The sequence below is a fragment of the Lissotriton vulgaris genome, chromosome 3_1, assembly GCF_964263255.1.
Source record: "Lissotriton vulgaris chromosome 3_1, aLisVul1.2, whole genome shotgun sequence".
NCBI classification, from domain to species: Eukaryota; Metazoa; Chordata; class Amphibia; order Caudata; family Salamandridae; genus Lissotriton; species Lissotriton vulgaris.
Window position 1 is genome coordinate 871545410 of NC_141689.1, and position 15684 is coordinate 871561093.

The 15684-nt window shown below is 46.5% G+C and overlaps 1 protein-coding gene across 1 annotated transcript in view; it reads right to left on the reverse strand.

The window, feature by feature from the left end:
- The window catches only part of DAPK1 (death associated protein kinase 1), a 633429-nt gene that overhangs the window by 280815 nt on the left and 336930 nt on the right, over positions 1–15684 (reverse strand). Inside the window, exon 4 of the mRNA XM_086961193.1 lies at positions 10471–10609. Within this exon, the coding sequence (XP_086817319.1) occupies positions 10471–10609 (139 nt within the window). The remainder of the gene's footprint in view (positions 1–10470; positions 10610–15684) is intronic.

Sequence of the window (15684 nt, forward strand, 5' to 3'; positions counted from 1 at the left end):
GAAAAAACTAATATTATTCCGAGTACAGTAGTCCCCATGGAGAGTTATTGCCCCTCAATTGTTAAACGCTTTTAAATGTAAGTGCACAACAAGTCCTCGTGGCTAACTGATTGCAAGTGTAAGGCTGTGGAGTAGGCTGGTAGAAGGTCTTGACATAAAAGGGATATGGCAATGGTACTGGACTAAAGGAATGCAAAACGAGGACAGTAGCGGAGGTATGGTAACATCTCAAAGTTAGGTGCTTTAAGGACATGATGAGTGGCAAAGGTGATTCTCACAGTATGCCCCAGTAGTGTTTGTCTAAACGTCAACCTGATGAGTAGATTACCTCAAGGCCTCTCCATTACTCCATATCATCATGAAGGTGTACACATTGAAGACTACCAACTAACATTATTATTTTTAAAAAAACTGCATTTTAGTTTATTTTGCATCTGCATTTCATTTGCCGCCGCCTCCAGTGCTGGACAGTGTTTCAATGAAAGTGCAGACTCTCATCGGATGAGCATTTGGCTTACGCTAGCGTTTACTATATCCATGCTGTCCACTGTGCTTCATTGGCTGTCCAAGAGTGTCCTCAACCTGGTCACGCGAATAGTCAGATAGGTGACTTTTGCTCAGTTTTCCATTTACTCCCTAATATTGATACAAATATATTTGAGAGAAGGTAACATTATGATGTTTGATGTCTGTTTTTAGGTGGTCAGTGTGCCTTACCAACAGTCATCTTCATGGCTGGGAGGTTTCAAACTATGACACAGCCACACTGATGACCTATCAGACACACTTGACAGGGGCCAGTCTTGTCAGGGATCACCACAATTGCAGACTTATTTCACTTATCAGTAATGGTATTAATGTACATTTTGCATCAGTACAGTCAGAACACAAATTACATCAATTTATAAATGTCATACAAAGCACTGTGGGCATACAGTCAGGACCAGTCACTTTACAGTTTTTTTAGATATAATGTTTCCAGTTTCCATAGACATTAGTGCTTTAGATACTTAGTAGAAAGCAATCTTTTTACAAGATGATGAAAAGGGTGAAGTGGGGAATTAATTCCCCAATTTCAGTAATGTACAGGACATAATCAAATTCATGAAAATCTTTCCTGATGGTAGTCGTACTTACAACCATCAAATTACCTGCATTTGCCTCTCATGCTATTAATATACTTAGGTCTTGAATGATCTTAGAGGATATTGACACTGTGCTTCTTCTTGTGGCTATGCTGATATAGATTTGATGTGCATGCATAATCCGTTTTTTTTTTTAATCTAAAAAGACTCAATATTATTCCTAACAAAGCGTGTCATTTGAAAATATTAGTAAATTGGCCCAAAATATATATCTCAAAGGCATACTAAAATGATCATATTTGGCTAACCCCTATTAAATAAATCCGATTTCTTGATCAGAAGCTCAATGTGTTCGTTGATCCACCTAAATACACAGCCATGTCAGGAGTTCACAAGCGGATGTTGTTACTACACCGTGGGAGCTCGTCAGTTTACGCCACCACCATCACAGAAAGGGATTAGTTTAAAATGACTGTGACAAATAAGCTACCCGAGTTCAGTGCATGCTGAAACAGCAGTGACAGTGGTTAGAATCGGCGATGGCACCTCTGCAATTGCGGAGAAGAGTCTCCCCATTGGCTCAGACCCAGGAGCTGAAAAATAAAAAGATATTTTACTATGGTTTCATTTTTCAGCTACTGACTCTGAGCCAGCGTGTGCAGGGAGGGGCCTGGGCAGTCCATGGGAAGGGCAGGAGGAGCGGTGGTAGATGTGTACTTTTAAGTGCACATCAGTTTGGGCGGCTGTCTCAAGCCGGCCAAACTGACATGCGCACTTATGTTTCTCCAATACAGCCGGGTTCGAGAAACAGCACAGATTCCCTGTGCCTGAGTTAGTGTTGATCCAGCCCGCTCAGGCCAATCCCCACACTGCGCTCATGCTTGAGAGCAGCGCAGGGTTTCGATGGCGAGTCGTGATGCTGTTCAACGGACTGCGGGACTGCTGGACCAGGAACCTGCAGCAGAGGATCGCGAGACTACCTGCAGAACCAGGTAAGTGTTTTTATTTTTATCATTAACACCCCCCTTTACCATGCACTCCTCCTGCGTGTTTCCCACTGCCCGTCCCCCTCTTTACGCCACCTCCACCCACCAGTATTATTCTGTGTCAGCCACCACTGGTAAGAATTGTAGTGCGAATTGAAGGAAATACCTTTGTTCCCAAGATGGCTGAACACTGTCGAAGTTTTGGCCAACGATTTCACAACGGTACCTTGAATTCCATCACAGTTTATTTCGAAATCCATATTGAGTTATAAAATACAAATGTTCAATGACCCAAATGGTATTCTCACAGCCTGCCTAATTTTCTATCTAAAAATGAGCAACTTTGGTTCACTACGTGGAGCCAACTGACGTAGAATGCTTTTTTTAGCAAATGGCTTCTATACCGCACCCCTGCAATGATTGCCAAAATGTACGATAACAAGTCTGCCAATTGCTTCAGATGCCTTCAATGCGACCAAGCCAATTGGTCTCATATTATGGCCTACTGTCCAAAAATTCTGTCTTTTTGGGAAGAAATTTTCAATTTTCTAAGAACTTATTATGCAATTCCGATTCTCTGTAGTGTAAAATTAATACTGTTTGGCTTCGATCCGGATTGCAAACTTTCAGAATTCTTGGCAAAATTGGTATATAGTGCAATGGCTGTTGCTAGATCTCTGCTATTACAGAATTGGCGGACATTGCAGGTTCCGGTGTTTCAGGCGTGGTTTGACAAAATGAAAAGGGTCAGGAAATATGAACATATGTACGCAAAACGGGTTGGGGGGATAAAAAAAGTTTGCAAAGTTCTGGGGATTGTATTTTGAGTAACCTTTATATTATGTTCTGTTGGCAAGCATGACCATGTGTATTTGTGAAGATTTATACTTTTTGTATCTGATTTAAGAGACTGCAAAACAACTCCAATACATTTAAAAAAAAAAAAATAACAATGAGCAAGACGATTGCACACTTTTTTAATTCCTTGGGAAAGCTTCACAAACTTTCTGGCTGAGATAGAAGCAAACTTAATCACCCGACATTAAAGGCTACATACTGTAGCTTCATTGGGCTGACCCTTTTCCACTGGAAACTTTGGTACCTAAACCTAACTGGGTTCCAATGAGTTATTTCAAAATGAAAACGAATTATGTATAGTGCCAACTCCAGTTCTAAAGATCAATGGCAACTGATAAGTCATGCAGTAACACAGATGAGCACCAAAAATAAATGAAAGTACTACGGGCATCAAAGACCATAGGCACAAAAAAACATGAATCAGAGCATTTGTTTTCTATCTCAAGCCCCTCTGAGATGAATGGACATTTCCAAGTGTGGACATCTTGGTGGTTTTGCCTATAAGCACGTTTCACCAACACGGTATACGAAATTGAAAATGAGGACGGACTGATACACAGAAACTCCTCTGACATTTTAGCCGCGTTTAAGCAATTTTATAAAGGTCTGTACTCCACCCACCGCCACACTCCAGTAGATTTTGAATCATTCTTTGAGGACACCGCCATAGCTTGGCTAGGAAATGACCAAAGAGAATTACTACTAGCCCACCATGAGGATGATGAGATCCTCTTAGCCATCATGCAATTGCAGTCTGGCAAAGCCCCGGGGCCTGACGGCCTACCGGCTGCATTCTGTAAATTGCTTAAGCATCTCATTATTCCGGTGCTGAGGCACGTATTCGAGGATGCCAGTGAAACCGCCATTCTGCCCTGTAAAATGCGTGAAGCTCTCGTTATATCGTTGCCTAAGCCAGGTAAATCGCACACGCAACTAGACTTGTACAGACTCCTCTCTCTCATAAATGTAGATACCAAAATTCTCACCAAACTAATTGCTAACCGCATCAGCCCCCTTATGCCAGTGCTGGTCCTCCCGGACCAATCGGGATTTGTCCCGACTAGAACACATCCCACAACTTGAGAACACCATTCGCTTTACTTCACGACATTGACCCGAGGAAAATGTGGCCACCATATTCCTTGATGTCACCAAGGCATTTGATTCCCTGGAATGGGATTTTCTTACCTTTGTCTTGGTACGCATGGGTCCCCCCCCCCATTTCTGGCCTGGATTTACTTATTATACACTGGTCTTCGCGCCACCGTAATGGTAAATGGTCTGCGCTATTCCTCCTTCCCCCTGGTGAGAGGAACCAGGCAGGGATGTCCCCTTTCCCCTCTCCTATTAGCATTGGCTATCGAACCCCTCGCTGCTAAAATGAGACAACACCATCTGGACCATGCCATCATTTACCCAGAGCGGCAGATTCTCATATCCTTATACGCAGACGATATCACTCAATACTTGCGACTTCCTGACGTCAGCTTGAATCCCATACTGTGCTTATTTATTCTGTTTGGGCAACTATCGGGGGTCAACATCAACTGGTCCAAATCCCAGATTTATCCTCTTACTGAATCCACCACAAGGTTTACCCCTGATTTCTCCCTTAAATGGTGTGATGACACTCTCCCCTATTTGGGTATTACTGTGTCTCGCGTATGCGATGAACTTATGACAGCCAACTACGGACGCGCTTTAGACTACATTTACATTTACATTTACAAGATGGATAGTGCTACCCCTATCCATGGCTGGCAGACCATCATTAATCAAAATGGTCATTCTACCCAAACTCCTGTACTTATTTGTCAACATCCCTTATGCCGCCAGCCGTCACTTTTTCTCTGCCATGAAGACTCAACTAATATGACTAATATGGGGAGGGAAAACAGGCCAGGCTCAGATGGGACACACTTACGTGCCCTTATAATGAGGGTTGGCTCTCAGTGCCAGACATCTAATTATATTTCAGCTGTGCACAGGCACACTATGCTACATACTGGATGAAGCCCCCCTACATGCCTCACCTGGCGACTGAAAATATCTACATGCACCCCATTCCTAGCACCGCCTACCTCAGCGTCCCCGCGGTCCCCAGACATATTGCATCTACCACCGTTCAATATACCGTCAGCGCATGTCACGACCTAGCCAAATTACCCAACTGCACACCACTATACTCTCCTCTCCTTCCCCTTTACGGGTGACAGGACCTCTCAGTCACGCAGGAGGGCGGCTGTCATCAGCTCCTCCGCAAACTCTCGATACACACCTGGGGACACCTATATACTAATGAGAAGTTCAGCACCTGCAGCTAATTTTTTTAAAATGTCGACCCTACTCCCTTAGACTGTTTCTATTACATCAGACTCCGACAAGACGCGAAAGCTACTACACCCACTTTTCCCCTGGAACCACTAGTGATGCTCCCGCTACAAGTACTGCTGCAACAAGATGCCCCTGCACATGTACTATGAAAACTGTACCGAACCGTCCAAACCAATGGAGAATACGACCCGCCATCGGCCCAGGGCAAATGGGAGAAAGAACTCTGTCACCCCATAACCGACGAACAGTGGACATATTGCTGTGCACAGACAGGGGAAATTTCCGCTAGCAGCAGATTCAGGTTAATACATTACAAATACCTGCATCATTTATATTACACGCCAACAAGACTGTACAGGTTGAAACTACGGGTCAACGATCGCTGCGACTGCTGCGGTAGGGAAGGGGCTGACTTTAGGCACTTAGCCTGGGATTGTCCACCTATACAACGCTACTGGGTGGAGGTACTTGCTGCACTGGATCTCATGACTGGCATGCATGTCCCTATAGACCCACTTACTGCCCTGTTGGGCTACACTGATCCCATTGCCGCAAAAATGCTGAAGTACACCTCCATGGCACTACTACTCGCCAAGAGGAAAATTGCCTGTAAGTAGGGAAGAGGGAGAGCGCCGAAATTTAAGGACTGGCTCCAAGACCTAACATATTGCCAAGAGCAGTTACACACTTATGCAGACCTCCAACCCCCCTCATCACGCCCATGGGATATCTGGGAACCGCTGCAAACTTATTTATTGGAACATGCCACAGACATGAGGAAACCTCATGAGAAATATCACCCGCTCCCTGACAATGCCGCACAGCAGAGCACACACCCATCGCGCACTGGAAGACTCTGGACAATATGTGTCATCGCCACATTATTTATAGGCCGAAACACCCCTTCATCTTGGTCATAATTCTTTAGTGTATAACACATTAGTGGAATTTCTTTTTTTTTGAAAGATGCCTCAGTTGTTTGCTAATGTTTTTATTATTATATGTAGGCAATGATAATCCTGCCTCCATAGCCAAACACTCCTGCTACGACGGCCCGACAGGGTTGTAGGGGGATTGCTGTATACTCCCCTGCCCTAATAGTACATCCATCTTACACATTCGCAATGGTGCTATGCTGGCCAGAATACGGTTGTAGGCAGTAAACAGAGATGTAAAACTAATGTTGGTCTTCAATAAAGTTTTTGGGGGAAAAAAGTGCCCTGAGCTCCTTCTGACCTGGGCCATAGTGCCAAATCTCTTTGCCTAAAAATGTGAAATTGTTCCCCAATTTGAACTACCGTTAGCACGCCCTGTAAGTCCGTAGTTAATGGTATCCCTGGTACCTAGGGCATGGAGTACTAAAGAGGGTCCCTCAGGGCTCCAGCATGTATTGTGCCAACCTAAGAGCCCCCTCAGCACCAACATGCAGACTGTCATTGCAGGCTGCGTACAATGATGCAGAGTAAAATGAAGACTTGACATGACACACTTGCCTGCAGACACTTCTTACAGCCCTAAGGCAGGGTGCACTATACTACATGTGTGGACATATCTGCATGAGCAGACGTGCCTCTGTGATGTCTAAGTTGATTCTTAGATATTACAAGTGAACAGGGAAGCCATTGTGCTGGACACTGGCATTTACGAGTTACCCCAACTACATGATGGCTTCACTGAAACTACAGAGATTGGTATAAAACATTTTGTATTAATAAGCGTGCACTGATGCCAGTGATGGATTTATTAACACATGCGCCCAGAGGACACCTTAGAGGTAGCCCATGAAAGCCTACCAACTACCAGTGAGCTAGCTGACTGGTGTAGACCAGCCTACCACCACAGGCAGGTTTCTGATCCCCTGTGACAGCCCGCACTCTTTGGGGGAAGAAACAATGCCTGCTCTTGCTGGAGGTGTTGTCACCTCCTCCAAACAGAATGGCTAAGTAATCAGCATATTGAGGCAGGAGGCTTCAAATACCTCTGCCGCCCTTAATATGCAACCCAAGGCTTTTCCAGACAGGGGAAATGCCACCTCCTGCCTCTGGCCCATTTTGCACCAGGACAGGAGGTAAACATTTTTAGTCAGGCGGTGTGTTCCCCTCTCAGGCTATTACCACCCCATAGGTGGGCTACCTGATGAGAACACGACTTTAGGAATTCCACCATCTAGGGTATGGTGGAATTCGGCCTTCTGGGTCAGGGTTGTTCCCAATGTTTTCCAGAGGTAGTGGTCATGTAGAGGGTGTAGACACCCTAAAGGTAAGTAACCCATTAGCTACTAGCTGTCACTTCCTAGAATGCCCCTAAATTGAGTATTTAAGTGGCACCCCTGACACCAGGAACTCTGATTCAACGGATCAAGAAGAGAAAGACACCGAAAGCCACAAGACAAAAAAGCGAGAACTGAAGACTGCTGTGGACTTTTGGCGCCAAACCTTGCCAGCAGCACTAAGTCTTGAAACTGCGACCCAGTGACTCGTCCTGCAGCTGCCCAGCTTCCAAGGACACCCAGGAGACGGTCACCAGTTCGCAAATCACCAAGCAATCTCAATGGAGTAGATCTGCCTCCCTGAGTCAGGTTCATCGTATTGCCGCCCCCCGGCCATCCTGATGCAGCAGCCACCCGGGAGGAGGACCCTGTGCTCCTGAAGGTAAGATTTGTACCTCCCCTCCCCCACCAAGTGAGAGGACACCAGGACCAACCGGAGCTGCTCAGAATCAATAACCGAATAAGGATTACTAATAATACTACCTGAGGTACTGAAACCATTGCAGCAAACAGAGACCGTGAGAGTCAAGTCGGGACTCCAACATCTCCAAGACAAAGCAGTTACCAAGGGACGTCAGCACTGCAGATACCCACTTCCGTAATGGGCCATCTGTCCTGATTTTGCACTCTCAAACGGTGAGACCGACGACTGCAAGGTTCTAAGGTGCACAGAGCCCAGCCTACCTTTCCGCTCTGCAGCCGAGCACCCCAGCCTGGGTACCGATGACTGACTGTGCTCCCTTGTCCCCAAGGTCCTTGTGACCCAAGCACCCCATTGGGAGCTCACGGACTTGCCTCCCTCTGCAGCCTGTTTCTAGGTGCCCCCTCTTTCTGCATTGTGCGTAAAGACTCATTTAAGTGAGGTGTTGCCATAATAATTGGGAGCCCCCGGTCGATGTCTGGTGGAGGACCCGAGGAAGAGAGCTGACCGCCTACTGGTGTGAGACGCTGCCATGGCTGGAGGGAGGCGGAGATTGGCCGTGCGCTACAGACTGCAAGCCAAACGTGACTGCTGCTTGTGAGTCCCCTTGCCCATCCACTGCTTAGCTTACACCCACTTTCCTTCTGGGTTATAGAGAATAATGGGGACCGACTGAATACAAACTTCAAGGACTCATCCCCCTTGCCTAACGTCAAGATGGCCGCCACAGTGGGCCCCTCCTCGATGCTCTATCTCTTCTGGTCTAAAATCATTGGTCAGCGTCTTGATCTTGATCAGCCCTCACCCGACCTTGTTCCTGTTCACCCACCAGGACATTTACTCTGGGAACTTTCCCTCGACAGCAGAGACCTAGCCATTTTGACTGATGCCTGGTGGAGCTACCTCGTGAGCTAAAGGGGAGATGGTCTATGGATTCCCTCCTTGGCCATCACCTACACAGCGGGTCTTTGGGCAAACTCTCCTGCGTCTCTCCTGACATTATCTCCCTCCTCCCCCTTCACCCTACCCCACCTCTACCTCTACCCCTCTCCGCTCTACTCTTCTCCTCTCCTCTTTCCAGCTATTGACCTTTGCCCTCACCCGTTCTTGCCCATAGTTCCCACCCTGTTTATCCACTGGACTTTCTTTTGTGAACTTTCCCTCATCAGTTGAGACCTAGCTATTTGACTAATGCCAGATGGAGCTACCTTGTTTAGCTATAAGGGAGACGGGCTGTGGATTCCCTCCTCGGATGTCACCTACCCAGTTGGTCTTTGGGCAGACTTCCTTTCGTCTCTCCTGCCGTCTTTTCCCTCCTACTCCCTCTTCACACTTTGCCCTACCCCCCTCCACTTTATTTGTCTCACTTTTCTTTCCTCTCTCAATGTGTTGCTTATTTTTAATGTAATGTGTAATTGTTATCATTTTCTGTAACGTTGTGCAACCTAATCTAAAGCGCTCTGATACCTACGGGTCAAGCCAGCGCTTTATAAAACTCAATAAATAAATAAAGTAATCATTTTACTTACCTGCTAAAATCAATCTCGTAAAAAGAACTTACTTGCTATCAAAGTTCTTGGTATCAAAATGTATGTAAAAATGACTTTTTTTTCTAAATTGATCTCGGATTTATTCTTGAGTGTATGTGTCATTTATTGCCTGTGTGTCACAAAATGCTTATCTCTATGCTCTGATTCGCCTAACTGTTCGCCAACACTACCACAAAATAGAGCATTTGTGCCTCTGTAAGCCAACTTGAGTTTGTCTGTACTCTTTACACAGAGCACCTAATTTTGGTCCACTATATATAGAGCCACCTTCCTACATGAACACTCTTTAAAACGTGGCTATTTATGTTGGAAGATGAGCAAAGAAATGTCCTATTTATTTCTGATTTCCCCAATTAGGTTTAACAAGTGAATAGTTGTCTGAAAACAGATCGTAAATATTGCTGGAATTACCTGAGAGACCCCTAGGAATAGACTACCGCAACTTTAAGATGGATGACAGACACAATTAAAAGGGCTAGCCAAGCTCAGGGAAATGTGTGGAATGCGGACTAATGAAATTATGATGATGCTTTTCAGACGGCAGAATGTTATCATCTGCTGATATGCATGCAAAAACAGAGGATGTGGCCCACCGGCCAGAGCTGCTGACTTTGGAGCTGGGGAACCAGGTAAGAGTCTGGCGTCGGCTCAACATCCTGCGGTTCTGGGCAAATCACTTAATCTCCCCGTGCCTACCAAAAATGAATGTTGTCTTTTGTAATATAACTGGTGCTCATATACATGCTCCAATACATTCAGTGCGAGTTTGAGCTATATAAAACTGCAAAAAAAACACTGCTGGAAGGACCAGAGAATGGTGGGAAGCAAAAATCCATTTCCCTCAACAGGTGGGTTGTTGTAAGCCAACTTTTGCAGGATAGCAGTCACACAAGCTCTCAAGCTTCCAGTTCAGACTTCATTATGGTAACTATAGATGGCGCATCATTTCAACAACCCTGACACCTACCTTGAGATCAAAGTGGGCGATCTTCAGGCTGTGAAGATAATGTAATCCGTTCAGAATCTGCTTGAGAAATTCCGTGGCTTCCTCCTCCGACAGAGACTCTTTCTCAGCAAGGAAATCAAAGAGCTCTCCGCCTGCAACACTGACAAAGAGAGAGCACACATCACCGAGAGGCAGAAAATCACAGCTAAATCGATGGTAATTCTAAAAATATATGTACATTTCTCATAAACGTAATCTGTCATCCTACAGCAGGATACATTTTCAAACGCTGATATTCCTCAAAGCAAACCACAAAACACAGAATTCACAGATGCAGGTATTAGTACGGCTTTGGCTGCCTTCAGGATTAGCAGGATTCGAAGACAAACTGTGCGCTTAAAAAATAGAAAAGCAAATATGATATTATACAGATGAAAAGTGCATAACATCTGTCAGTTTTCTCTGTGAGCTTGAATTCCGAGTTAAACTCACGAAAGTAATGTTTGTAAAAGTTATTCAGATGTTATCAACAACCAAGGAAAGGCTATTTGAAGATACATGTGTGAGTTTCAAGAGGGCGCCCTAGGACATTTATGACCCTATTCACAAAGTGCGACTAGATTGGTTTTACTCCATACTTGTCAGCCCTGCTTCCTGTGAGCAATTATTATAAGTACAAAGTGCATCTATACGCACCACTTGAAGATTTTCAAATCACATAAACAGGAGGCATTGTAATTTACAATGCCAATAGCTGAAACTCTAGAAAATGCAAGACATGTTGCCTTGCAAATGCTTGTTGAGCTCTGATACGAAGGTGGCAGCAGCAAAGGAAGGCAGGGACCGTGATGCCAGGCACTGCGATTCAAAAGCAGGAGGAAGCAGGAGGCAGCTGCAGCCAAAACAGACCTCGGTGTTGAATGCACAGCAAATGTGGCAAAATAGGAGCAAGATTTACAGCCGTTTGCAACAGAGCTCTGTAAACCACGAGCCCTGGTCTTGACTGCTCACAAGCTCAAAGTAAACAACATGTAACAGGGGCAGTCCTTGAAAATGGGCAGAGCCTTTAAAGCCCATATCCCGGGCCGGACTGGGAACCACAACCGGCCCTGGCAAAGTGCTCGGCCGGCCCCCCTCCCCACTCAGGGGGGTTGTGGGTGCCGCCGAGCTCTTTGCCGGACGGTTTTCGACCGATTTTGGTACAGGGCCGATTTTGGAGCTATGCTGCAAAAACAGTCCTGTAACAAAAACGGTCCCCAGGGGCCCAAATCCGGCCCCCACCCGTGCGGTGCACCGGGGGATTGCCCGGTCCCCGCTAAGGCCATTCAGAGCCTGCCCATATCCTGAATACAGCATGTATCGCAGAGATAGCGCAAGTGCTGCCTAGGTGAGACTTTAAAAATGGCCTAGCTCATGTCCATTAATGGTAGGTGGGTTTTGAAAGTTTGTTGCTTTAAAGATTGAGTCCTGGTTCTAAAACATTGGGGTCCCAATATCCCCCAGCCACAGTTAGCAACCAACTTCTGCATCCCCGAAGAGTGGGGTGGGGAGAAACAAACATTAAACGGCAGGTATTAAAATCAAAAAACAGAAAGCCTCTGGCTTATCAGCAGTATCATCTTAAGAATTTTGGGGCCCCAAGCAAAACATATTTTAGGAGCCCGTTAACTAAACAAATTTGAGTTGTATTACCCATTGCCTGATAATTCAAGAACTTGCGATGACAAGCAATACTGAATTATAAATTAAACTTTAACAGGGTCACACAAAAATAGCTGAAATACGTCTTGCCTGGGACCTCAAAAATTCTTAAAATGACACTGGGTAGATGTACCGAAGTAGAGGTAAGGTAGAGCGGTTTAGATAGAGAAACATACTAGATTGAACACAAATGGAAAGCTCACTGCCCCGGGTGGAGAATTTCCCACTTTGCCCATTCCTTAAAACAACTCTGTTTATAAGCAAGCCAGAACTGCGCCATTACACCAGCAACCTCTCCCCACCCCCTCACTCCACATCAATGGACCTGTGATAAATTGAGGCCTACCTAAATCTGCCGACCACAGCAGCTCTTTGCTGCTCAGTTCCAACACCATGTTGGTCGTCTCCTCGTCTTTGAAGATGCCCGGACCCTCTGGATGTTCCCTGTGTACAGGGCATTGTGTACAGTGGGGTCCAGGCAGTACAGGGGCCTCCGGGCCTGGCTTGCATGGACGCGGTGTTTGCAGCGGCCTCCCTGTCAAGCAGTGCCGCGCGCCGGCCAGCCGGCGGTCCTCCAATTCCTGCCTCTCCTGCAGGCGCAGGGCCCGCAGGGTGAACGAGGAGAAGGGGAAGGTCTCCTTAGTCTTTCCCTAATTACCTTATATACTTCTTAAACATATTGTTTTAAGGGGGCAGGTCCAATTAGCCCATCATGGCGGGTGTGCTCTAAGTGAACTACGCATGCCCGCAATCGATCCTCCATAAATCCTGCTTGCACACTTACTTGTTGGTGACCTCGCCAATCCCCCTGGGTTCGCCAAACCCTGGAGTGACTTTGGGGCCATCTGTTGGGCTTGGGTGCAGCCATGGGGCTGTCTTCGGCCCCCTTTGGAGTAGCTGCCATGCTTGCAGATTGCGGCCTCTGCGGCACTGGGGACGCATTCATGGAGGTGCGAAGCACTCATGATGGCGTTTACATTCAGGAATTACGGCCAACATCGCGATGCCTTGGCAGGCATAGCGAAATATTAAGTGGCCCAACAGGGGTGAAATTCATTGGCGGATGTCCGCTGGTGCTTCCTGACCCTGAGGGGGTTACGGCCTACACTCCGGAGGTCACCAGGTCCTGGAGTGCTGGCTGGGCGGAGCTGTGTGCGATGGCTGGGGACCCTCCGAGACTATTAGCAGCTGTTTGGAGGGAGCCTAGATTGGTATTGTGGAGACGTGTAAGCCCCGTCGGGGGTGAAGCCCTACAAGCACATCTTCCAGGCAGGATCCAAGGCATGTATGCGGTGGGGCCCTAGAGTGTGGACATAACACATTGAGGAAGACACGAAGCGGCCCGGCCGGCAGCACCCAGGGAAAGGTACAGGCGACTACAGCAGCAAAGAGGCGAGGCGCACTTTAGGAGAGAAGGGGGGTGCTCCGAGCCGTGGAGGCAGCTGGATTAGACTCTAGTGCGGCTTGCACTTGCAGTTGGGTGGAGGCCCTCCCTCTGAGCAGCAAAAGACATGCCGTACGCCTACACATCTCTTGTCCTCAAACAGCGAGAGCACCTCCGGCAGCACCGTATAAAGATTGACAATCTCCAGTAGACACTCCGTGAGCGTGTACATCGTCTATCCAGGCAAGTACACATCAGAATGCGCCGTGAGCGTGCACATCTGCTGTCCTGGTGAACATCGGCTGTCCGGTCAAGTGCACATATCCTGTTCCTCTTTGGACACAAAACCCACAATAGATCTCGCCAAGGAGAGCAGCGCATGTGCTACGTCGCTAGGCGAGACCTAAAAAATTACCAGCCATTTCATGTTGTTTATAAAGTCTGCAATGGCCTGCGCATGATATTGAGTAGGGCATGCAGACAGAGCCGTAGGTATTCAGTTGCAACAGGACTCTTCAGTCTTCATTCACTTTGTCTTATGCGGGGATAAGAATAGACAGAATCTCAACAGGTTTAGCCGCTCAGTTAGGGAAGCACAGTTTTGATTATAGTAACCAGTGTGCATTTTCGAGATAGTTCGTCAACACTAATGCACAATGCAAATGTAAATGTTCACTGTTGCCGGCATGTCCCTGCAAGAGGGATGCAGTTGTCTTAAGGTGATCAGGCACTTAATTTTGATTGTTTTATAATCTGGTGTCCTTTCTTCTTCTCTCCACGATGGCATAGTGCCTTCACAAGCGGCGTAGTTCATTCCAACAATAACCGTCTTCGCATTTTATCGCATTGGGTAAGTGACCCTTTTTTACTGCCAAGCGGATAGCCCAGCAGGTTAACGTTCCACTCCGATAACGGTATAGTCTGCAGGTCAGGAGTTAGAACCTGCTCGAGGTCACAAGAAGCTTCCCTCCATAATCACTTAACTGTTTGATGTAATACAAAGGCACAGCATAAAGGGAGGTTTAGATATGGTTGTTGCTTAGATTTGATTTTAGTGAATTTTATTAAACGTTAGTGCCCCACCTAGGTTTGCAGTGTTAGGGGGCGTAGTGGGTCTCTTCCCATTTGCTATCGTAATCTGAGGAGAATCTAGAGACCCTCATTCACATTAGCCCAGGGTGCGGTATATGTTGATTCTCTGCTCTTCGAGTTAGGTGAATAGCATCATCGTTATTGGGTTTTTAATCACCAGAGTGTTCGGTTCTCCAGGTGATCTAGTCAAAACATCATGCTTTCAGTGGTCCTTACTGCAAAGATTTCAAGTTCCATTTGAGGGAACAGAAGTATAGCATCCAATTAGGACGAAGTTTGAGGACCAGTGGTTGCATGGGCAGCACGTAATTGACTAGGATGGCATGGTTCTTTAACGGTAGACAGTTCAACCATGTTTAACGGGTAAATTATATCCTTGGCATTCAAATCTCACACAGTTTTAATGTCCACTCTGGGGTGAACACGGCCGGTCAGTATCATTACAAGACATGGCAATGTTCTCCACAATCCAGCATCCGGGCTAGTCAAGAAAATTTGTCGCCTTTGTTTTCATGCAAACATGATTAACCAGATCTAAGGCCTTTCACACACAATAGTTTAAGTTTCACAACAACATTGATATTTCTTCATTGGCCTTTTTAGTGGGGCTGGTAACATATCCACTTATCCTTTTTTCAGGTGAAGTAGCTGTCGCAGGTATTGGTCTCGCTGCCAGCAAGGACAGACAGCAATTACAGACCCTCCCCTTTCTCAGATGGCAACAGTCAGCCGGCTCATTCCCAGTGGCAGCTTGGGCGTCGTTCATGGAGATGGCCCAATCAAGGGGACTAGACTGGGCTAGGGGCATCATGAAAGCCCAGGAACATGATAATGTGCCAGTGGTCAGTAATAAGAAACCAGCAGACCCTCATCTGCTCCAGTCAGAGCAAAGACCACCCAAACTAAGAAGGCGCAGAAGGAATCAAGGTCCAACATCAAAATGGGTTCCAAAGTGCCAAGCAGGGAATTTACTTGAACTGCACAACGAAGGCCTAAATCCCCCCAGCTTTCAGCCATCCCATAGATAGATAAACCACTCCTCATGGAGGAAACAGGCC